Consider the following 23962-nt stretch of genomic DNA (forward strand, 5'->3'; position numbering starts at 1 on the left):
TGTGACATTACGGCACCACCTGATTAACCGTTCTCCCCTTTTTTGGAAAACTGCCTTGTTGAGAAAGTACCAGAATAAAATTTTTACCATGTAGAAAAAAACAAAGGCCCCGCACTTCTCTGAAATGGTCTGCCTCTGTTCCACTGTTCTTTGTAGCATTTTCTTACCTGGTTTCTTGTATGTTTGATTTTAATTCGAACAGGATCCTTCAAACCATGGATAGTAATGTTTCCAATACTGCATGCCATCACATAACTCACTAAGGTGCCTTTCTTGGTTTCTATATCCTTTTAAAGAAAACAAAAATGTATTATATCATTCAGTACACTTTTGTTTGATTTTGGTGCCCCCAAACACACAAACTGTCAGCACTTTGTACATTTAAGATCTTCAATTATAGAACATCCTGTTTATAAGATTAAATTGCTGGCTTTCCTGAAAGAGCTTTGCTATTTCCCTTATTATAATAAATACATTGAGGGAACATTATGAGCCAATGCTGTAAGGCAGTGTTCATAAAACCTCACTCTTGATTGCTGTGACTGATGTCAGCCGGTTAACATCTGAAACAATGTGAACCCAGAAATAATATAAACTCATAAAAAGCCACGAAACAATTAGACCATTTCCCTGCCCTAGAAAACTACATGAAGTTGTTTGCTGTTACAGAAGTATAAATGAAATATGGTGTGAAAAATAAAACAACAACAACAAAAATTAACAATTCAGATTTCACATCCATGCCGATAGCCTGATGTGTTTAGTAACTTAGAATTAAATATAATTCTGGTGGATGAAGGTCCCATCCAGAACTTCTACCTTCTCTGCTTGTACACTTGCCATCCTCCATAGCTTCCCCTTCAGAGACAAGGTTGTCAGGAAATCAAATCAGTGAATCCGTGCTGCAGAATGACTGGGGTCAACAGCGTCTCTCTCTCCGCAAGATCACCTCTTACTCCTTCTTCCCTTGTGTTATTCTTGTCAAACATCCTGCATTTCTCCATTGCAGCTTATAAATCAGTTGTTTGGGAATAATTACAGGATTTCTTACATGCCAAATAAAATCTCGGCATGCAGGATACTGTATAGTGTGATCACGCTCAATAAAGTCGGCAATGGCTTGTGGATACCTTGTCTTTTATTTAAAAAATACGCATATCTTGTTCACTATGTTAGGGAAGTATCACAGAACCCTTAACATTTTTTGACTCTGCTATAAATTCATATTAAAAACCAAGCATCTGTTTCCTAATGATACGTTGATGGGGAGATGCCAAGGGAGAAGGGGAAGGTAGCGTGGAGAAGGCGGACTCAAAATGAAACAATAACAGATTCTTACAGTTCTAACCCAAATCTTTCCCACTGGGTGCAACCTCTCCTCTGAACAGAGCCCCGCCACCCGTGACTTTTTTGTGACACCTACTGCATTTCTGTTTTGTTTTTTAAAAGTGACGTCATAAGCCTCAAGTGATTTTAACCAATGCAGTTTTATGCGTACACAGCTATTAAATCCTTCAGAGTAATTAGTAATTACATTCTTAATCTACTCAAAAATTTTACACAGTTTGTTTCTAAAACCTTTAAAAAAAAAAAAAGTCTTAACATTTTAGAATTCTGGGAAATGATTTCATGGTATTCCTTTCTCTTACCCGTAACTTACACCTCCACACCTCTATACATAACAATTAGAAACAATTCTACTGGCCTTGAGACTTGGCTAGTTTCTCTTACATAGATGGCATTGTTTCATATACGCTGGTATCTTTAATTTAATAAATAACTTTGATTTTTTAAAAAGGGCCCAGTGAAACTCTCTGGATCTGGTTGTACTTTCAAAGGCAACCAGAGGTCACCAGTGTTTGCTGGCAGGGAACTTTCTAGTATCTAGAAATGATGCCAATAAAAATGACAATATGTGCTCTGCACAATGCCATTGGACTCTGGGGATGTGTGAAGGCCAAAGGCCACTTGAAATATTAATGGGAAAGCTGATTAAAGCCAAGAATGCTGCTCATTATGTAAACAGTGCTTCCTGCTGAATTAAAAAAAAAGGAAACAAAAAGCAAACCTTTCCTTTGGCACACAATTTCTTTAATTCTGAAGGTCTAAATTGCTGGAGAGCATAAAATATTTAACACAAGGAATAATAAATAGTAGCTCCTCCACAAATTCCATTTCTAATTGTGCCATGCAAGTCTCAATCCAATATTTATTTAAGAAAAAACCCCTACATGAACACATCTGTTAAATAAGCATATGATTACCTGAAATAAAATGTTTAAATAATTATGATAAAATGTTTCATTTTTGAAGATACTATATATTAACTTTTCTAAGCCTCTTGATATATTTTCAAGGTACCCGAACTTTTATTTTGCCTTTGGAGCAAAGAAAATCAATCTGCAATTAAAAAACAATTTAATGAACCTTACCTGGAAAAGTCCAGTTTTATTGAAGAAAGTAAACTGTGCTCTTTTAACTAGTAAAGAATCTTCTTGACTTAAATTCTCAAGTAAGTTTGGAGGCAAAATTACAGAAGCCAATGGATCGGTTTGTCCACTCTCAAAATCCATCTGTGACACACAGAGATACACTGATTGACTAATGACAAATCACAGTGATAACTACCCCACATACTGAACAAGGCAGGAGAACAGCACTTGGCCAGGGCCAGGGCTCCCCTTTACCTCCACTGTAGGCACTGCCCTCCTGAATGAATGGCTACAGACAAAGGCCTGGGTCTCATCTGAGTTTTGCAAAGGTGGAAAAATGGAAGATGCACTGATTTTAACTAAGGCAAAATGAGAAGTCTACAAATCAGTTAACATTTTAAAAAATGAGTTAGATTTACACTTAATAGATTTTGAGCTTTTCTCAAAACACATAGTGAAATAACTACAAAAAAAAAAAAAGATTGGAGTTAGTTTGTCTGATTGCTGAGAATAAGTATCTCTGGGTAGAGGAAGCAGCTGAAGTTTGGTGAATACTCTTGGATATCGTTTTCCCTGAACCCGCGGGTCAGGCCAAAGAGTATCTTCCCGCAAATGGACGTGAGATGAGACTGAGGCTGACTGAGTTTTCACCCTTAAATGTGAAACAGAATTATCCAAAAGAGCCCATACTCTCAAGAAGAATCTTGAGGAATCTTCCTTTTAACCAGATTTTAAAATATTTTATCTTGGTTTATGTCCGCAGTTGAGTAGTAGTACATGCTCCTTGATGTGTTCTCCTATGTCAAGGATGATGTTGTGACATTTCACTTGCCCACACACACAGTAGGACCCTAACACACACACACACACACACACACACACACACACACACACACAGTAGGAACCTGAAAAATATTTGCTAAAAGGTCGCTTCAACAGGTCAGAGTGGCTCTCCACTAATCTGGCCCAGCTTTCCGGCCCAGCCTCATCACTGCCTACCATTCCCAGGCTTCATGAACCAGTTCAGAGTTCGTTCAAAGACCAGCAGAATCAGCAATACCTGAGAAATTGTTCAGAGTGCAAACTCTGGAGATCCACCCAGGACCTACTAAATTAGAATCTCTGGGGATGGGACCCTGCAATCTGTTTTGACAAGTCCTCCAGGGGATACAATGCAGCTGGACAACCACCGCCAAAGAGAATACATGAAGCTTCTTCCCACTTGGGGCCTTAATACAGCCCTTTCTTCTGATTGAACTGATGTCCTCCCCCCCACTCTCAATAGGGCAGTTCCCAGTCGTGGTTTAACACTTCCTTCTATTATCACCTCTGGTAGAACATAAGCTGACCACCCTGTCACCCAGGTTCTGAAAGGATATCTCGGTGTCCAAATAACTGTGGCTACTGCTACGACAACCTTAGCAAACATTCTGACCTACCTGCCTGCCACCCCACCACCCAAGATCTTGAAGCAGAAACTGGCAAGTGATCAGATCAGTCTTTGTTTGCCTAATTAATTAGAATTAAAGAAACCATTGGCTCATTACCTGGAAATAGGATTCATTATTGCTTGGTAGACCGATGCTAAAATTTGAAATTTCATTTGTCCCTGGGGACAGGGACGATACTCCAAGCGCCAAATTCCGAGTTGTAATATTCACACGTGATGTGCTATTTAGGTCTATCTTGAAGGCCAATTCATCAATTGTTTTTAAAGCTCTAAGGAAATGACAACACCACTCTTAAGTAACATGTTTTACAAACTTGTACACATGTGACTTGTAAGACAAAATAGAAACTAAATAAAATTGTCTTTAAATTTTCTGATCCTAACATGAATACTGACCCCCCAAATCATAATAACATCAGTTAAAACACAGAATCATAGTGATGAATGCATCCTCAGGAGAAATATTATGCTTTAAGAAATACCAACAATTAAATCATCCTAAAAAGATACTGTTTTTCAACTCTTAGGCTTTTTTTCTCGTATAAAAATACCTTTTCTACTTTATAACTGAGTGAGAATCAAAGAAAATAATGTGTGAAAGCATTTCTTAAACTCTAAGACACTATAAAAAATGTTTGCTATCTTTACAAAGATAAGGTAAGTTCAAAAGTACGTCATAAAAACATAAAATTTTCATTGAAGAAATTTGTTTGAAAGGAAGGAAACAGAAGAAATATTAACACATTAAATGAAATAAATGGATGAAAACTAGTTGTGTAAAAACAGGTACAGATCACCCTGCCCTTGGCATTTTCATTCCCAAAGTACAACGATCACACAGCTACAGCATTTCTATGTCAGTCTGTAGGACAGAACTGACAGTCACCAAGTTATGCCAAATAGATGTGAGTGGATTGTTCACTAAGTGTCTCCTTTGCAAAGTGACATCAGCTAATATATATAATAGCTTATCTTGTGAATTAATTCCAGTAAACATTCTTTCAGATGAAAAATGAAATATTGATTATGTCTTCCTGCAGCTATTTATATATTTTGGCAGATGGACAATCCTAATCATTTTGTAGATTATATTTCTCAAAAAAGAAAATAGAGAACTTTGAAGTTCACTTTGTGAATTATCTTGAGAAATATAAATGGGTCTTATGGACATTTAAATTATGAAAGCTGAGGGGCACCTAGGTGGCTCAGTCAACTAAGCACCCAACTCTTGATTTCAGCTCAGGCTATGATCTCATGGGTCCGTGGGTTCGAGCCCCACGTTGGGCTCCACGCTATCAGCACAGAGCCTGCTTGGGATTCTCCCTCCCTCTCTCTCTGCCCCTCCGGCAACTCACGTGCACATGTGTTTTCTCTCTCAAAAGCAAATAAACTTAAAAAATAAATAAATTATGAAAGCTGGGTACCAAGCATTCAGATAAGTGAGAAATTATATAACATGTATCCAATACATTTTACTCTCCAAAAGAATCAAAGAACACTTACTCAGAAGAAGACTCAAGCAAGTCACTGTCTGGACTGGTTAAGATATTAGAAAATATATTCATTAAAGTTGAACCAAGCATTATATCAATGTTTTCTTCTTTATTCACAATCCGTTTGACCTGCTCTACAATGCTGGTAATATTGGCTGAGCTTAGGGTCTGCCCATCACCAGTTAAATTTAAAATCTGGTTGGCTACTTCATTTGCTTCCCCTAAAAAAAAAAAAAAGGCAGAAAACAACACACAAAGTTTTGAATATTTCAGGAATCCAAAACCTATTATGATATTTCACTTCATAGTCTCAACTTTGGAGGAACCTATTTTCATATACAGTTCTAAGAGAAATGTCCCCAGAATCACAAAAAATAAGTATATACCTCCTGTTTAAAAATAATACACAACTATAAGACACTGACACAAATATCAGTTTATATTTTATGTCTTCTAAAACTGTCTTATTATTTTCAATTTCTGATAGAATAAACAGAACAGAAAGTTGGAATCAGGAAAAAACAGAATTTTCTACCTTAAGTGAAACAATCATTTGCTTAGCTTTTAATCACAATGGCTATGACAAAGCAGAAAAATATGTCGGAAGAGGATAAAGAGGATGAAGTCATTTCATTTTGCCTTTAAGAACTGAAGAAAAATTGCTCACTTACTTGAACAATTAGAGATGTCAGGAGGCCCCCAGTAGGCTAAAGATGTGTTGGCAAGGTCACGGTAACTATGGAACAAAACAAGATCGTTCAACTATTTGGCATAAATGACATTATAACTGACAAAATTAGTTAATAATAAGTTTTTAAATCTGCCTTGATAGCTAGGTAAATTTCATTTGAAAATAAAACCGCAATATATTGAAATAAAACTCCTACTAAGAATTCTTACTAGAAAAAAACCAGAAGCCATGCATCCTAGAAACAAAATACTAGCAAGAGCCGACATCCTAAGCTAGAATATATCAGGTTACTGAGGTTAAAAGCATATTTGGTAACACAGGTCAGATACCTCTTTGAGAACTTTTCAGATAAAATCTGATTGATTACCCATAACTCTGTATAGCAGATTATAATCCATACTTTATAGGTGAGGAAAAAGACTTAGAGAAACCAAAGAATATTCCAGTCTCACAGCCAAGAAGAGGTACAGCTTTGTTTCAAACTAGGGTCAGTGACTCTCTGAAGACCCTTCTTTCCTCCCTAGCATGTACCAAACGCGGCAGAAGGTGCAAGGTCTGGGCACTTTCCATTTCTGAACCCCTCCACCCCTGCGAGAAAATTCTTTGCTGGGGGATGAGGTAGAGCATGAAGAACTGGGTCCAACTTGCTCTTCACTGAATCCCCTGCCATCGACCCGTCTCTGGGGTTTCTATTAAACACTTAGGGAAAATCTACACCCTGACAGTCTCCATTAGCAGCCTGCCCTCACCTGCATTCTGACTTTATTTCCCTCTTTTTCTGCCTCCTTCCCCCTCCAAATTGTTTAAAAGTCTTAGAATTTCAGAGGTGCCCGGGTGGCACAGTGGGTTAAGCGTCCGACTTTGGCTCAGGTCATGATCTCACAGTTCATGGGTTTAAGCCCTGCGTTGGGTTCTGTGCTAACAGTTCAGGGCCTGGAGCCTGCTTCAGAGTCTGTGTTTCCCTCTCTTTTTGCCCCTTCCCCCAGTCGCACTCTGTCTCTCTCTCTCTCAAAAAAACATACATACATAAACATTAAAAAAAGAATTTTTTTTAAAGTCTTGGAATTTCAGTTACATGTTCCAAAGCTGTGAGCAGGCACTTTATTCATCCATATACAAGGTGCTTTGCTCTACAGACCACTCTGGTTTCCAGATCTCCCCATCTTTCTTTGGAAAAGCCTGAATCAGCCTATTGCTTAGAGTAAAAAGCTTTTTTTGGTAACATCATCTTTGCCCTCCTTGAAGTGAATGATTTAGGTATTCACAGACTTTCCTGCCCTTTCCTATCAATATATGACACATGGGACCAACGGCACAGCACAAATGTGGAGGTGGATAATGTGGAGCTTTACTGGCAGGATTCAATAAAAGCATTACCATGTCCTTGAAGCATAAAAGCCTTGCTTCCCTGGACAAGGGAAGTTGTATACAGAGGGTGGGATGAGTGGCCATTGATAGCCTTTGGGATCCTCATCGGCATAACATAAACCTATGTGAAAATAACAACCAACACAGAAAGGTTAATCTATTCTTTGAAGTTCAGAGGTGCAAGATGAGAGCAAAATGACGACATTGGGAATTAGGTATTTGTTTCACATAATACTGAAATACTAGCTTTTATGTTCAGAATTTGTAAAAATTTAGAAATTAGGAAAAAGAAACACTTAGCACATTTCAGACACAAAAATTATCCAAATCAAAGTCACACCTGTATGGGAGTAGAATCATGAAACATACATCATTATTCTAATGTAAATTATTAGCAGCAAAATTAGTAAAATAAAGGTTTATTCAAAAAATTAACACTACAAGGGCACCTGTGTGGCTCCATCAGTTGAGCGTCCAACTCTTGATTTTGACTCAGGTCATGATCTCATAGTCCCAGGATCGAGTCCCACATCGGGCTCTGTGCTGAGCAGGGAGTCTACCTGGGATTCTGTCTCTCTCTCCCTCTGCCCCTCTCCCCCACTTGCTCGCTCGCACGCTCTCTCTCAAGTTAAAAAATAGGGGCGCCTGCGTGGCTCAGTCGGTTAAGCATCCGACTTTGGCTCAGGTTATGATCTCAGGGCTATGAGTATGAGCCCAGCGTCAGGCTCTGTGCTGACAGCTTAAGCCTGGAGCCTGCTTCAGATTCTGTGTCTCCTTCTCTCTCTGCCCCTTTCCCACTCATGCTCTGTCTCTCTCTCAAAAATAAATAAACATTATTTTTTTTAATAAATCAATAAACATTTAGGGACACCTGGGTGGCTCAGTTGGTTGAGAGTCTGACTTCTGCTCAGATCATGATCTCACAGTTTGTGAGTTCGAGCCCCATGTCAGGCTTTATGCTGACAGCTCAGAGCCTGGAACCTGCTTTGGATTCTGTGTCTCCCTCTCTCTGCCCCTTCCCCACTCATGCTCTGTCTCTCAAAAATGAATCAATGGTAAAAAAATAATAAAAAAATATTTAAAAAAATTAGTAAACCCTACATACAATGATGATCTTGAAAAATTCAAAATGTAATATGATATTTTTCCAAAGGGAAAAGGCTATAAAATACTGTAGTCATTGAGTTGCTCGCATATTTTATGGAAAAATCTCCAGCTGTTCGGAAAGCATCTTCTGCCTGGAAGTTTGCTGAGAGGATAGTAAAAAGAGAGCTGTGAACCGGCACCACATGTCTCTCACACATGCCCTCACCCTCAAATCACCCCACCTGTTGTTTGAAAACTCTCTGGGCACGTGTCATGACATAAATGATTCAGACTTTACGATTTTTAAAACACCAGAATAAGAGCAATAGATCAACAAAATCTTGTTATTTCAGAACTGAAAAACAGCAAGTTATACCAGACAGACTGTTGGGAACTGGTGTTATAGTCACCAACTGAACATTCAAAGAACTCTCCCACCTACATTCTAAGGCTTCAAATTGCCAGGGTTTTGACCTTTATTTTTTTCAATTGGTACAAACTTTTCCTCATAGGCCCACTGGGCAGAAAAACAGTAAAGGGCAGAACTTAAAGTAGTAGAAATTACACATCTAGGGATGCGGACAGTTTTCCGGGTTTCCTCAGCTTTCTAGAACAAAGACGAGGCCAGATGACACTCACACGGCTTCCTGGTCATATGTAAGCTACTATTCTTCACGTTCCTTCCTCGTGGAGACTCATGTGTGAAAGGGTGGCCCATCTGTGAACAAGCAAGCACTCTCTCACAGAGGCTCAGGAACTGTCCATGCTGGGGCGCCTGGTGGCTCAGTCTGGGTAAGCGTCTGACTCTCGGTTTTGGCTCACTCAGGTCATGGTCTCACGCATCTGAACCTTGCATCAGGCTTCGTGCTGACAGTGCTTGGAATCCTCTCTCTCCCCGCGTCTTGCTGCCCCTCCCCACTTGTGTTCTCTCCCTCTCTCAGAATAAATAAACTTAAAAAGAAGAAGAAGAAGAAGAAGAAGGAGGAGGAGGAGGAGGAGGAGGAGAAGAAGAAGAAGAAGAAGAAGAAGAAGAAACAACTATTTGTGGTGACAACACGGATGGTTTGCATTCCGCCCTCTTTGAGTTCTCTGTAACTGTGTATGTTGACACATTACATATGGGTAGCTCCTCACAGAAGCAGAGATTGTCTGCTTCTTTATCACGCCGGGATTGTGGCCTCAGTTACACCAGCTTCTTTGAGACTGAGGGCTGCCCACTGCCCTCGCTTCAGCCTCCTGCACATGTCTAAGGAAAAGTCTCAAAGTTTCCTTTTCTCTCTATGAATACACTTAATCGTAATATAATTATAATCACATAGCAACAGAGTAATAACTTTACTTTTCGTTGTCCATATTTGTGATCACTGATTTTTCTAAAATAGTTCCATCAAAGTTCATTCATTTATTTATTCAAGTATTTAAGTGCTGGGAATGTGCTAGGTTCCGGGGGAGGTGGGGAATGAGGGTGTGAAAAAAACTAACATGTGTGCTCAAGTGAGAAGAGATTCCTGTTTAAGGAAAGCATCCATAAGAATGTCAGCAAGTCCAGTCAAACACTATGACCTTCTGATTTGTACAGTGCTCGATGTATCTGGACAGCATGAAGTAGAGGCTCAAATGACCCTATTTACACATGACGATGTCATAAAACACATCACAGAAAAGATGACTTTGGGTTGTCTTTAAAACAATGGTGTGAGAAGCAGGTGGATGGTGGGAGCAGAGCAGAGCAGTGTGAGCCAGACCTAGAAAGGCATAAAAGGGCATGGCATGTCTGGGCAAGGGCAAGCGTTCCCGCGTGTGTGGCTGGAGCTCAGGACGTGAATCGTGTCTAGGTGGGAACTCAATCTAAACCCTGGATGACTCCCAGATTTCTGGCCTATCCCTGTGGAGACAGTGGTATCATTAACGAAGACAGAAAACATAAGATGTTTTCTTATATGGAATTGCCTTTTCCAAGATTTACCTCATTAGATGTACATGTACACACTCTTTATTCCTGCTGCTGAAGCCAATTCTGGTCAAGGCTATCCTGGCACTTTGCTCATATTCTTAGCATTTCCAGAATATGTCCCCCACAAGAGTATAAACTCTCCTCTGCCCCTTTCATTCCCTTAGATTCATACGTGTTGAGTTGTTGTCTTTTACGTTAACCAGGTCACCCATTTGTTACAACGCCACCAATAGGATGAATTTCATCATCAGAAAAAATAGTTTTAAATAAGCAAACGATGTACAATGGAAGAATATTTCTGTGGCTGTTTCAGTTAAACCTGAATAGTTATATAGAATACTTATTAAAAAATTAAAGGAACTTACCCAGTTGTTTTACACTCACTGCATATAGCCTCAAGCCCTCATCCAAGGACTCATTATTTTTTAAGAGCTTCTGTTGAATGTCTTTTCCTTCTAAATTGGGATTGTTGGTAGCATTGTAAACTAGAAGGGCCCAAATCACCAACCTAGAAAAACATTTTAGATGTAATTGTTGGAATTGTTGGTTGATTTTTTTGGGGGGGTAGGGGGGTGTGGAATAACAGTATATTTGAATATGGTAGTAAGAGGGATGACCATGGAGTGTGGAGACTCAACAGGCCACGACACTCAAAACCTCCTATTACTGGATAAATTAGAATGTTAAAAATATCTACATATGAATAGATTATATTGATTATTGCATGTATAATTCTATTATATCATATCATATAACCTCATTTCTTTTGAGAAATGTTTTAAGTAATATTTATAGTGTACATGCAAGAAAGGGCCACACTTATGACTAATTCTACATTGTTTCTTTATAGCCAATAATAAAGTTTTTTAGAAAAATTAAATTCCAACAAATATGACTAAAATGATCATTTGACTTTAAGATTATTAAGGGTATTACCATTTACAAATATGTTCCAATTTCTCCCGAACTGTAATAATGATTTTCCATCCTGATGAAGCATTTGCCAAGTATGTTATATGGTGAAAAGTTATAAAATAAATACTTAAAATATACATGATGATTGGCCAGCATCCTGCAGAAGTCTACAGACTGTCTGACCTTGAACGTCTTTAAAAAGAAAATATTTCTAAGAGAAGCAGAGATGCATCCTAAAAGCCCCATAAAAACCTTTGGTTCTACATTTCAAAATAATGTAATTTTCTGTTCAACTGTAATCATAGCCATAGTCAATAGCAGAAATCAAAACATGTCGAAGTCAAGGTGGTAGCAATGCTTTTGAAATAAGTGTTCCCAGGAGAGAGGCATGACATATCTAAGTTATAAAATTATGTGGGTATCAATAAAAATGAAATAGAGTACTGATATATTTGTGGTGCTAAAAAAAGAAAGATTCCTTGAAATTATGCTATTCAAGGTCAGGTGAAATTAAAGAAGAGTTCTATTTTTTCCCCCTAAATATCTGCTCATCTCAAGGGCAAAGTGCTGAACTGTTCTCATAATTCAGTCTGAAAAGCTATTTATCTCTAAAATGATCTACTGCTTAGTGTTCATATATAAGTCATATTTCAGGATGAGCAAGACAAACAGATATAAATATAATGGTGAACTGTCATCACTTAATAATTTTTTAAATGGCCTATAAAAAAAGTATCTTATGATTAAATTATTGTTGGAAGATAAGCTTTGCCACTCTAGTTACTGACAGCTTAGAGTTGGGAACATGACCTTTTACTTCTGTTGAATATTAAGAACATAATGAACACAATGTATCGGGATGGTACTGAATACCCAAATTCAGCAATTCAAGAATGACCATGCATTTTCACAGGCCTTATCTCTGTATTTTCCTCTCTCATCCTGAAAACTGAAACTGTTTCATGGTTCCACAAAGTTCCATCAGTTGTTACCATCAATCACCCTTTATTTGAATAAACCAGTCTCTGCGGCTTTGGTTTCCTGTCTGGGCGATAGAGGATGATAGCATTATCTGAGGTTATGGCCTGTGTTAAGTGTTACAATCAAATTGAAAGGAAAACTTTGGGGAAAAAAAGTGTGTGTAAAACTAGTAGATTGTGGTTTTGAGAAAACACTATGAGAGACTAAAAATTTATCAATGAGCATAAGAGAAGTAGAGAGTAGGAAAAAAAAAAAGAGGGGAGAATGTCTGTAAGAATACATTGTAAATAACTTTAAAATGATTAAAAATTTTTTCAAACAATAAGCTTTTAAACAGTTTCAAAAAATTGTGAAACAAAGATTCATACCAAATAAAAACTACACATGTGGACTTTCCCATATATATGGTCTTGGTTCCCTCTCCATATTAATTTTCTGTGAAGCTACCCATTGGTTTGACAGACAACTGAAATTCCATGAATGTAAATGTCTTTCAAGCAAGAGTTTCCGAGGTACTGATGTATGCCAGTGATGGCAGACTTCAGTATTGCTGGGTAGTAGAAGAATCACAGAAGGTACACTAAAAAGGGCAATGCTGACTTCCTACAGAGGATATACCATTGAGGACACCCGCAACTTTGGCTGCCCCAATTGTTAGACAAAGTGTCCAACAAAGGGATCTGTATCATGCATCCATTATTCCAAGCTCAATATGATCTAGCAGCACAGGTTGGAGAAAAAGTTATTTGGCCAAACAGAGAAGTCCAGCCACCATTCAAGAATATAGCATTAACATAATTATTCTGTTCTTTAGATCATAAAGGAAAAGGAACTTTCTTTCCCTAATCGGATGTTTCAAGCCAATCTGTTGAAGATACACAGAAATGAAAAGTTTCAACTATAATTAAAAAAAAATTTGCTTTTTTAATATTAAACAGAAAACAAAAAAAAAAGTAAGAAGAAATTCTCTGGTTAACTTTCATATGAAATTCTGTTTTTGTCTTCTAGTAAGAATACATCACCTTAAAAGAAGTATATTCCATCATTACTGTTGTAAATCTATAAAATCAGTTCAGTCAATTGAAATGGAGTAAGAATTACATGAACTTTTCCTTTTCAACTACTTTTTTTTTCTTCTTTGGAGATGTAATAGACTACCTGACCACAGCTAAATTTATTTCATTTAGGAGTTAAAGTTGTTTTTAATTATACCACCCTCTGAAGCTGGCCTGTGAATGCCAGTGGGTTCTGCAACGTGGACAGATCTGTTAAATTACCTGCCTGGTCTTGATACGAATTTTAAAATGAAAACTTCTGAAAAGTAGCTATTACCCATATTATTAGATGCCACCATACATAAGCTTTAACTATCTTTTTTTCTTTGATGGTCTTTTTGAAATTTCAAATAAGATGTAATGGGTTATCATAAACGAGCTAGAAATACTAAATATAAAAACTCAGACATTTTAAGTGTTCTACTTCTGAATTATTTTTCATCAGATGTACATTTCTATCCACTCTATTATTTGATGGTTTTGACTACAAGAAAAAAAAAACCAGTGTGTATTAGTGCTAAAGAAATAAAAGTGCTACTTGATTAAAATGTTTCCCTCCTATTTCATTATTCTCATTTCTCTACCAGACAGTCAAAACAGGTGAGAGAAAGGATGTTACACTTTCTGTTAAGACTTTGTCAGTGTTACCTTGGATCATTTCCAATGCTTCTCTTGACTTTAATCTTGTCCTCTCCAGTGCTCAGGTGAAAACTATAAATACAAATATGTACATTCATTATCAACCTCATCTGCCACATCATCAACAACACAATTTGAGGAGGTGAAAGAAAGAAGCAAAATGAACATTCTAGGCCACTATTTCCAAACATGTGTCCTGAAAGTATAGTTCTTTCACATGTCTGAGAACAAATGGCTCCATGGTCAAGTAAGTTTGGCAGCCGTGTGACAAGATTTTAAGATTCACAACACATGTTAGTATACTAAAGAATATGAGATGTTCAGATATCTAGAGATGCACTCAGCTTAAGAATGTACTTCCAGGCTAATTCAACGTGATCCTTCTTCTGTGTTAACAACATTTGTCAGGTTCACAGAATACACATCTAGGTTTCATGAAACATACTTTTGAAAACTAAGAATAAAACTATGGAAACAAGGTGCAGAGGAGGATATGTGGATTATACTATTTCCTAGGCAGTTATAGTATTTAAAAATAATAGTAAAAGATATTTTTGAAAAGCTAGGTGCAGACTATAGATATCTCATCTAACAGAAAAACAGTCTCCAAATTGGGGTGCTACAGATGGTCCACTGGGGTGTGAGATGAAACTAACAGGACTTCTATGTATATGTGATTATCTTCTTTTAATTTATGGTATATTATAACATATACTGGCTAAGTAATGCACACACACAAATTTATTTGAAATCGCAAACATATTTTGGGAATACATATAATTTTTTTTTAAAGGTTGGGATCCATGATCAAAAAATTAAAACCAATTGCTACAGCCCTAAAGATTTTTGTGCACAGAAATAAAAAAATATAGAGTTGTTTTAGAAAGATTATAAATATGGTGCATGTGTGTATGTGTGTACTTGTGCTCTGTGTGTGGGGTATAACCAGAGAGAGAGAGCATAGCGTTAAATGAGACTTTTTATTTACTTAAATAAATAAGTAAATAAATTACTTTTTATTTCTTAAATAATTAATTCTGTCATTACCTGATATTGACCACGTAAACAGTGTAGTTCCAATTTTGGAAGGTTAAATTGAGCTGAAAAATACAATGGGAAAGAGTGAGCTTTGATAATACTTTCTAAAAAAAAAAAAAAAATCTGAATCGAGTTTCTTCCCTCCCAAAAGATAAGCTGTTATTGGAATAATGCCCTGGGAAAATCCCAGAGAGCCAGAGTGAAAGAAAGGTGAAGATAACAGTTACTGGATCATTATATGCCAAGAACTTTGCAAAGGTTATTTCTTCGATCTCACAACAACTAATGAGATAGGTATTATCTACTCCTTCACCCTTATTTATGAAGAAACTGAGCTTCATGGAGAGAAATAGCTTGCCCAATGTCCTCAACTAAGAGGTAGCAGATCCCAGACTAAATCCCAAGTCTGTCTGGAAACAGTATACTTTCCTCTCTAGCCTGTATTATAATGGGCTCCACTATAATGATTCTTCAAATTAGCCCACAGACTGAACACTACACAGTTGTAAGAGGGTACATAGGAGGATTAGCACAATAAACGCCTTCGTATTCCTCATTCAACAAACACTGTAGCAGTAACACATCCTTTTCTAGTAACTATCATCTCATAAGGATATTAGTAAGAATAATTACAAATTAACAATACAAACCTTTAAAAAAAACAAAATGAGTTCAATATTATTGGGAACTATGTTTATTATTGTGTGGCTATTTAACAGCCTCATGGGTCTGAGCATCAGACTTTTTAAAGAAGGAACAGATTCTTCTCAATATAAGTAACAATTACATTGTCCAATACAATCACAAATGGGATTTCTTTACTGATATGAGATCTTCCTATTTGTGTATCACCTCCAGAGGGATTTTTAGGAAAGCTGCTCTCCATTTAGAAATGATACATATATCCTAGTGTTTCAATTTGTTACTGGCTTTAATATGCCAGTCCAAAAAGTCAACAGCAGCATTTGTCATTATTAGACAATTTCACTCCTCCCCTCAAGTTTGTAACAGAATTTTTAATTACACACTATTGTTTCCTGTGGTCATCTTGTTTTAAAGCATATTCAAAATAAGGCTTTTCTTATGATGGACTCTTCAAAATAAGACTGTTTTGTCATATCAGTTATTCTTTAGATAGATAGATAGACAGATGATAGATAGATGATAGATAGATGATTGACAGATAGACAGATAGATTAGACAGTCACCACTACCTCTCAACGTATTTAGCCTTGTTTTGCTATGAACGGCATATTTGCCAGGCTTCAGCATAAGAAAACCCATTTTTCTTCAAAATGTATACTCGAGTGACTTCAATCACAAAAACTGTGTGAACTGTAGTAGTGCTGTATATAAAGCAGTACAAAGTCCCACTGTATACTATAGATAGAAAATAAAATAGAAAAAATAGAAGCCTATGGAAAACAAAATTTTTGTTTTGGAGATGAAAATTAAAAAATGATAGGTGGTATCTATAAGGAAAATAAAATAAAATGCTGATTTTTTTAAATTGGAAATTACCAAAATTTTCATTAATAGAATACTGATTAAATAAATTAGCATAACCTAAATCTCCCTCAACAGAAGACTTAAGGGGTGCCTGGGTGGCTCAGTCGGTTGAGCCTCTGACTTCAGCTCAGGTCATGATCTCATGGTTTGTGAGTTCGAGCCCTGCATGGGGCTCTGTGCTGACAGCTCAGGGCCTGGAGCCTGCTTCGGATTCTGTGTCTCCCTCTCTCTCTCCTCCTCCCCTGCTCACTCTGTCTCTCTCTCTCAAAAATAAAGATAGATTAAAAAAAAACAAAAACAAAAACAGAAGACTTAAATGACCAGACAGTCACATAATGGAATACTATGCACCTTTAAAAAAGAATAAAAAGAAAACTTAGATAAGGAAGGTCTCTGTGTACTTTGATGGAAACCTGGCAATTACAAAAATAAGTACAATGATATGTAAGATATGCTCTTAGTGAAAAACAGGAGGAAAAATACAAATCTATAGTCCTTTTAAAAAATGTTTATTTATTTTTAAGAGGGGGGAGGGGCAGAGAGAGAGAGGGGAAACAGAGGATCCAAAGCAGGCTCTGCTGTGCTATCAGCACAGAGACTGATACAGGGCTCGAATTCATGAACTATGAGATCATGACCTGAGCCAAAGTCGGACAGTTAACCAACTGAGCCACCCGGATACCCCAAGAATATATAGCCTTGTTTTCTTTTATATGCACAAAGAAATTCAGGGCGGGGGAACAAACAAGAAAAATTAACAATGACTTCTAAGCAGATGGGTTGGTCTCCAGGGAGATGAGCTACAAAGATGGTCAGAGTACTTTCACGATATATTTTGTTATACTTTTTGGTTTATGAATCAAACATTCAAACAATTAAATAAAAAATATAGAATCTACTTTTTAAAAGCTATGCTGAAAATGTAGGGATATAATAGTCAATAAAAATAACTATCAAAATATATTTCTATTTGTGTGGTACTTTCCTTATTTAGACATTAAACATCTATGAGGCTTGTCCTTGATTCAAATGTCACTCCCTCACTATGCATCAGCATACACCTTACTTCTATGTCTATTCATAGTAAGCATAAGGAACAGTGTCTGTGTTTCAGTATGATCTACGGACTCAATAACCCAGACAGTAGATTCCTTTGCAGGTTTCCAGAGGTTAAAGGTTTCAAATCACAAAAGAAATTATATAAGTTCACTTACCCATTCTGCCACCTTGTTCTGTACTTTAACCTCAGGGTGATGAAGGATGTTTTGAATCACTATGGAAATTCTAAAGATAATTCCATCTGTCCATTGGAAATAGGATTTAGTCGTTAATTATCTTTTATAGTCCTACAATTATCAATTTAAATATACAATCACACAATTTCACACAATGTAAAAGAAATGACTTCTGTTGGAGAAACAGGCTTCTAGTTATGGAATAAGTCACAGTAATAAAAGGTACAGTATAGAAAATACCATCAATAGTATTGTAATAGTGTTGTGTGTTGATAGATGGTAGCTACACTTTCAGTGAGCACAGCATCACACACAGACTTGTGGAATACCTGAAACTAACATTGTGTGTCAACTACACTTCGATTAAGAAAAAACTAAAAAAAAAAAACAAAAAACAAAAAACCACTTTCTACACAGGTACAGAAAAGTTGAGATATTTTGACTTAATGCTCATTGACCTTTGCAACTGCTTAGCAAGAGTTATCAATTAGTTTATTCTGAGAAATAACCCATTTCTCCTACATTGTCACCTATATATGTTTCTTTAATTCTATAGATTTTGGATATTTACTCTAATTTTTTCATGACTTTCTCATGTACAATTTGATCTCATGTAATAAGAAATTATCATTTTTTTTTGTACCTTATAAAGAATGACAGGGTTTGGGGGGTGAAAACTTAAGTGGGATGATGGGCAGAAGTTAGCTTGAAAAAGAACAGATACACACATATTTGTTGCCCTCTGCTCCTTATTCTCCACCCCACCCCCCACAGCGTTTACTTCTAAGTCATTCACCAGATTTTTCATCAAAATTCCATAAATATAGTCGCTTGTATCAAAATAAAGGGGGGAGGGAAGAAAGAATATTTGCAGATAGAATTTTAACTGGACTAAGTTGCTTTAAAAAGAAAACTTTATGTGAGAAGAAGGTTCTGCTTTTTTCTTTTGGGGATCTTTAAAGTAGTCTGATGTATTTTTTTTTGTAAATGCAAATCAAAGTCACCACCCAAGGTTTGCTGAATCTCTCTAATGTGTGTTATAGGATACCTTACTATAAATAGCTAATGAAAAAAATATCATTTTAAAATATGTTAGGTTATATATAGAAACGAATTGATTCTCCATTATTTTGTCAATCATCTTTCTTCATGCTTATATTTTGGTAACTCTTCAGGAAAGTATGCATAGAAAATGTAGAAAGTATATAATTTAAATACTGTTGGGGAATAGATTTAATGAAAAATTTGGAAAGTCAGTAGAAAATACATAAAACTCTGCCTCTGGAAATCCCCATATCTACCAAAATGCAAATTCCAGTCCCACTACCAAAGGAATGTTTTTCCAGTATGGGGTCAGAATCTCATACTAAAACTTTTGCCGCTCCCAGAGGTAATAGTCTAAATACATGAAATTGGTACAAGTCCAAGGACAAGTGGGTTTAACTTATGCAGACTAGGTTATTTCAGCTTCTAAAACTCTTCAGGTATTTTAATGAAGTTGATTTTATGTTCCTCTAAAAATATTCTGAATTTAAAATACTTAGAGGAATATATTCAAAACAAATGATAATAATTCAGATTAACAAAACCCATTCAGACTGTATGTCTCATCATATAAAATTATGGATATTCTGAAAGAAGAAATTCAAATTGCAGAGGTCCCAGAGTTATTCCAGGATCCTAAGGACAATTCTGGGAATGTTCACTTGTGCCAGCAGAGTAGCCGAAAAGCCACCACTAGATGGAGACGTAAAGCATGTGTTTAAGACCAGTATTCTTTCCCTCTCAGGAAAATACTGCAAAATACTAAAAATCATTATTTTTAATCACTGAGATTTCTGAAATGTTTTGGAAACATTTAAGATGTTTTTATTTAAATTTTAGATATCTGCTGCCTCATTTTTCAATTTGCTGTTATTTATAAAGGAGAAAGACCTCCAATATCAGAGATAATCTAAATGAATTTATGAATATAGTACTCTCCCTAGAGTTATATTGCTTACAGCAAATAAAATATGTGAACACAGAAAACAACCTAACATCTTGTGTTACAGATTCTCCTGTGTTATAGATCACTTTCAAAGTCATTTCTTTTCAGAAGCCTTGGAATGAAGTATCCATATACTCAAGGGAGTCTACTTGTTAAACTTACTTAAAATTTCCGAATAACACAGTCAACAACTAAACATGAGAAATGCCCAGGAGTGGACTGTCAACACTAGATAAAATGTCCACCAAAGAACTGGTAAGAAGGGTTTTGGTTTGCAGCAAAATAATTGGCTTAAGCATTGCCATTGCAGAAAATACACAATTAAGACACACTAAGGCAGGCTTTCCCATGTCATTCTAGAGGTCAAGTGGTCCTCTATAGATGTAACAACTCTCACAGTGTCTCATTAGAAAAGCTTATTACAAATTTTCATATATTCCAGAGACTTCAAAAGCTGTATGTATTATCCTACTAATGGCATCCAAGCCAGAAGAATTCATGATAGACATTTCTTGGGGGGGGGGAAAGTATTTAAGAGTATATCCATTTTCCAATTAGATAACTCTTTCATCCATGCAGGACTTCAAAGCAGAAATCATTGCTTATCATTACAGACGTGGCATCAAAATGGTATTGCTGTCTATAGGTCTTTCTCCAATTAATCATTTTTTTGGTCCTTAACACCCTTTTCAGAGTTTCTTAAAAGATATAGAAACAAGACTACTTTATTCTATATTGAAGGGTGTGAAGTATAGGTTTGAAAGGCAGATTTTAAAATATTTATTTGAAAAGACAGATGTTAAAATATAAACCAAATGTTATTTTAGAGTCAAAATGATGTCTTTGGACCAGTGATGAGGCAATTATAACACATAAGTAGCATTTACAAGAAGACTGGAGTCCTGCTCATCCTATACACACGATTTCTTTAGATAACAAGAATGTAAAGCTAGAATGATTGTCTGGTCCATACATCCACCCAGAGAGTAAATTTATGTTAAGAAACTAGAAGCAGTGGTACAATGAATACTTGTAAGCTAGGCTTTTTTTGAACAATAATAAGGACTAACAGAGTTAGTTCCTTGCTTGGGTTACTTGTGTTGACCCCACAAAATTTAATATCCAGGGGCACTGGAGTGATGCTTCAAGCACAGAAAATAAGATTTGGTATGCAAATAATAACCGACTCAAGAGCTTTCCTTAAGAATGTAATGTAAAAGGCACAAAAAAATTATTTGTGGGAATACCTCGGTTATCCGTTACAGACTGAAATATCTGTTTATGAAAAGTAACTTAAAGATTTTCCTAGTATACAGTCTGAGGTATCAGATAAAAGTCCTTTTGAAAATAACAAAAGGAACTTTACATAGGAACATTTCACAAAGTCTAGGAAAACGCATTTCATCGATACACTGAAGAAGTCTGTCTGTCAATCTCGATCCCTGTCCACCCCCTACACCAGCATATCATCATTGGTAGACTCAGCAAAACTCTTCGATAGTCTGGAGTTTAAAGGATTGGGTACGATAGATGACAAATTTGATAGCTGTACCTATCTTTCTTACAGTCAACAAAATAGGATTCTCTAATATATCAGATCATGATAAGCCTGAGAATGTTTACTGAATCCATTTCCCGAGGAATAAGAGAAGTGTATCTGGAGTTGCTGACAGTATGTGAATGATTTAGACATGACCTTAAGTTCCATTTATTCACAAGGTGAACAAGTAATTCTCTTTCCAATTATTTCTAACTTGACTACATCAAAGAAAAAATATTAATTAGATTACAGTCTTGCCTCTAACACTTTGTTACTCTCCCTTTTTAAAAAGATAGTGAAGGCGTAGTGAAGGTGTAGAGATACAAGAAAACAATAGGAGATGGAGAGAATTTAATAATATTTTCATTATATTCATTTTCATTTTTCATTTCTATTTTACAACAGTTTTACAACAGCAATATCAATTTTCCCAAATAAACACAAATGCTTAAGTAAAAATGTGAGTCAATTTAGGAACAAAACCTATTAAATCAATAGTATAGGTGGCTAAATATATGGTAAAAATTGTTCAGATGGTACACAGATTGGAGGACGTGATTTTGAGAATATTTCTACCACATGATGACTTTTGAATATTTTTAAATGCTAGGACTGCGTTTTTTATCAAGAATCATCTAAATTAGGTTTTTCCCTCTAATGTAGTCAAGTCAAACCATTTTAACTGATTCTAACATTTGCTCGCTTTGTTGAAACCCCATTGAAGGTTATGACGCAGAGAGAGACGGCTGAACAAGGCTCTCTTCAAGAATGTCAGAAATGACATGACTGAGTGAATACAGCTCCACTCTACCAAAGTCAAGGACTCTGAAGCATCATATAAACGTTCTTGGGCAGTAGAGGACGTGCCAGTCCTGGAGGGAGAATGCCACAGAGGCTCTTTGTATGTTCGTACAAAGAGCGAAATACTTAGTTAGAATTATAATATTCCCATCTACTGGCTGGAGTCCATGTGAAATATGCACTGGAAACTTCAGCTGTTGCTGCTTTTTCCTGGGGGTTGCTGGAATGTCTGCCCCATCATAAATCTCCTTGGTGTAACTACCAGAATAACCATAAACACTTCCCTGAATCGATGTCTTTATAACTGTAGTGAAATTTAGATCTATGTTTCATGTAAAATATTCCATACTTCCAATTTAAATGTCCTTACAGAGGAAGTTGGTATAACCCCCGAAGCCAAAGAAAAAATGAACTATGTGGGTTTCTTTTCTCTGGGTTTTTGTCCTTGGTGATATACTGCAGATGTTTTGGCCTCACAAGTGAAATGATTGGGGTTGAGAAAATTCCTTTGTTTCTAATAGCTCATATTTGAGAATATTACTGTATTCAAGGCAATGCTGTGGTCACCTGATTGGAATTTCTCTTTTCTAGAAGAAACTTAAATCATTTACTCCGAATTACCAAAAGGCTATGTGGTCCATATAGGTAGCAGACTAAATAATAATTCAAGTTACCTGGCATTTTCCCTGCTCGTATCTTATATCCTATTAACTGCCATATTTGCAAATTACAAATAATATATATAGTGAAGTATATATGGAAAAAAAGTCAAGAAGTATTGGCACTTAACTGAAATTTTGTCAGCCAAAAATGGACTTAGTTGATACGCAATCACATTCTAACCATTATTCTTCAACAAATAAAAACAGACAGCAACGTATTACCATATAAATTGATCTAAATGTCACCAACGCTTAAACATAAAAGTTGATTTCAGTGAGAAATTACATCACCAGCATTAGTTTTTTTGAAATCATAAAGTTCCTTAAAAAACTGGTTTCATGAAGGGAATAGTCTGACAAAATACCATGAATATTTTTTCAGATATTTCACATAAAGCAAATTAATTCCTTTTAATTAAGTGCCTTTCTCTTAGAGCTTCCTTTGACAGCAATGTTAGCGAAAAGTGCATGAGAGTAGTACTGGAAATGTGGTCATTCCACTGGTCATTAGAAAAAGGAATTCAAGGGATTCAAGGGACATCGATTTATTTTACTAACCTTACAAATGTACAAATGTTCCCAATTATTCCACAAACAGAAATTTTGTTTGACGCTTAGGTATCCCCACTCTTAGAATACAATTTGTTATCACATCAGACATACTACAAATATAAAAGGTAATGATTTCTTACCATTCCTTTGTTTATCGATTCTATTAGTAACAGGCATGTTAGTGGTGACAGTGGGTGGTGTAGTACTAGGAGAGTCTACAGTAGCTGGTAATAAAGATGAGAGAGATGTAATTTTGCAAGGAGCAATGACAGTTAATATGGATGAGCACTCTATAATTAATGCTTGAAAATATATAGAGGAGGAATAGGAACCATTTCTTGCTACTAACTACAACAGACTCTAGGGTTATAATGCGTAAAATGAAGCAATGCTTCCTATGGCACATTAAGAATCACTTCATATGGCCTTTGGTATTAGAATGCACAGGAGTCTGGAGTTGGCACAAAGGAACAGGAGAAAGAGCGTCGAGGTTCTAGACCGAGGTCTGCCATTAACAGGTTAATGACCACGTAGTGGTTTACTAATTCAATCTTTCTAGAACTCGATTTCC

The 23962-nt window shown here is 36.3% G+C and overlaps 1 protein-coding gene across 1 annotated transcript in view; it reads right to left on the minus strand.

The window, feature by feature from the left end:
* The window catches only part of ADGRG6 (adhesion G protein-coupled receptor G6), a 142582-nt gene that overhangs the window by 35915 nt on the left and 82705 nt on the right, over nucleotides 1–23962 (minus strand). The window contains exons 6-16 of the mRNA XM_047102840.1: nucleotides 23532–23615; nucleotides 17826–17911; nucleotides 15112–15164; nucleotides 14074–14136; nucleotides 10840–10982; nucleotides 7444–7555; nucleotides 6047–6111; nucleotides 5386–5596; nucleotides 3980–4151; nucleotides 2433–2573; nucleotides 168–287 (exon numbers count right to left, since the gene is read on the minus strand). Of these exons, the coding sequence (XP_046958796.1) occupies nucleotides 168–287; nucleotides 2433–2573; nucleotides 3980–4151; nucleotides 5386–5596; nucleotides 6047–6111; nucleotides 7444–7555; nucleotides 10840–10982; nucleotides 14074–14136; nucleotides 15112–15164; nucleotides 17826–17911; nucleotides 23532–23615 (1250 nt within the window). The remainder of the gene's footprint in view (nucleotides 1–167; nucleotides 288–2432; nucleotides 2574–3979; nucleotides 4152–5385; nucleotides 5597–6046; nucleotides 6112–7443; nucleotides 7556–10839; nucleotides 10983–14073; nucleotides 14137–15111; nucleotides 15165–17825; nucleotides 17912–23531; nucleotides 23616–23962) is intronic.

The sequence above is a fragment of the Lynx rufus genome, unplaced genomic scaffold (genome assembly GCF_022079265.1).
Source record: "Lynx rufus isolate CCGP_SWC_20201006 ecotype Redwood Valley unplaced genomic scaffold, mLynRuf1.p SCAF_6, whole genome shotgun sequence".
Lineage (NCBI taxonomy): Eukaryota > Metazoa > Chordata > Mammalia > Carnivora > Felidae > Lynx > Lynx rufus.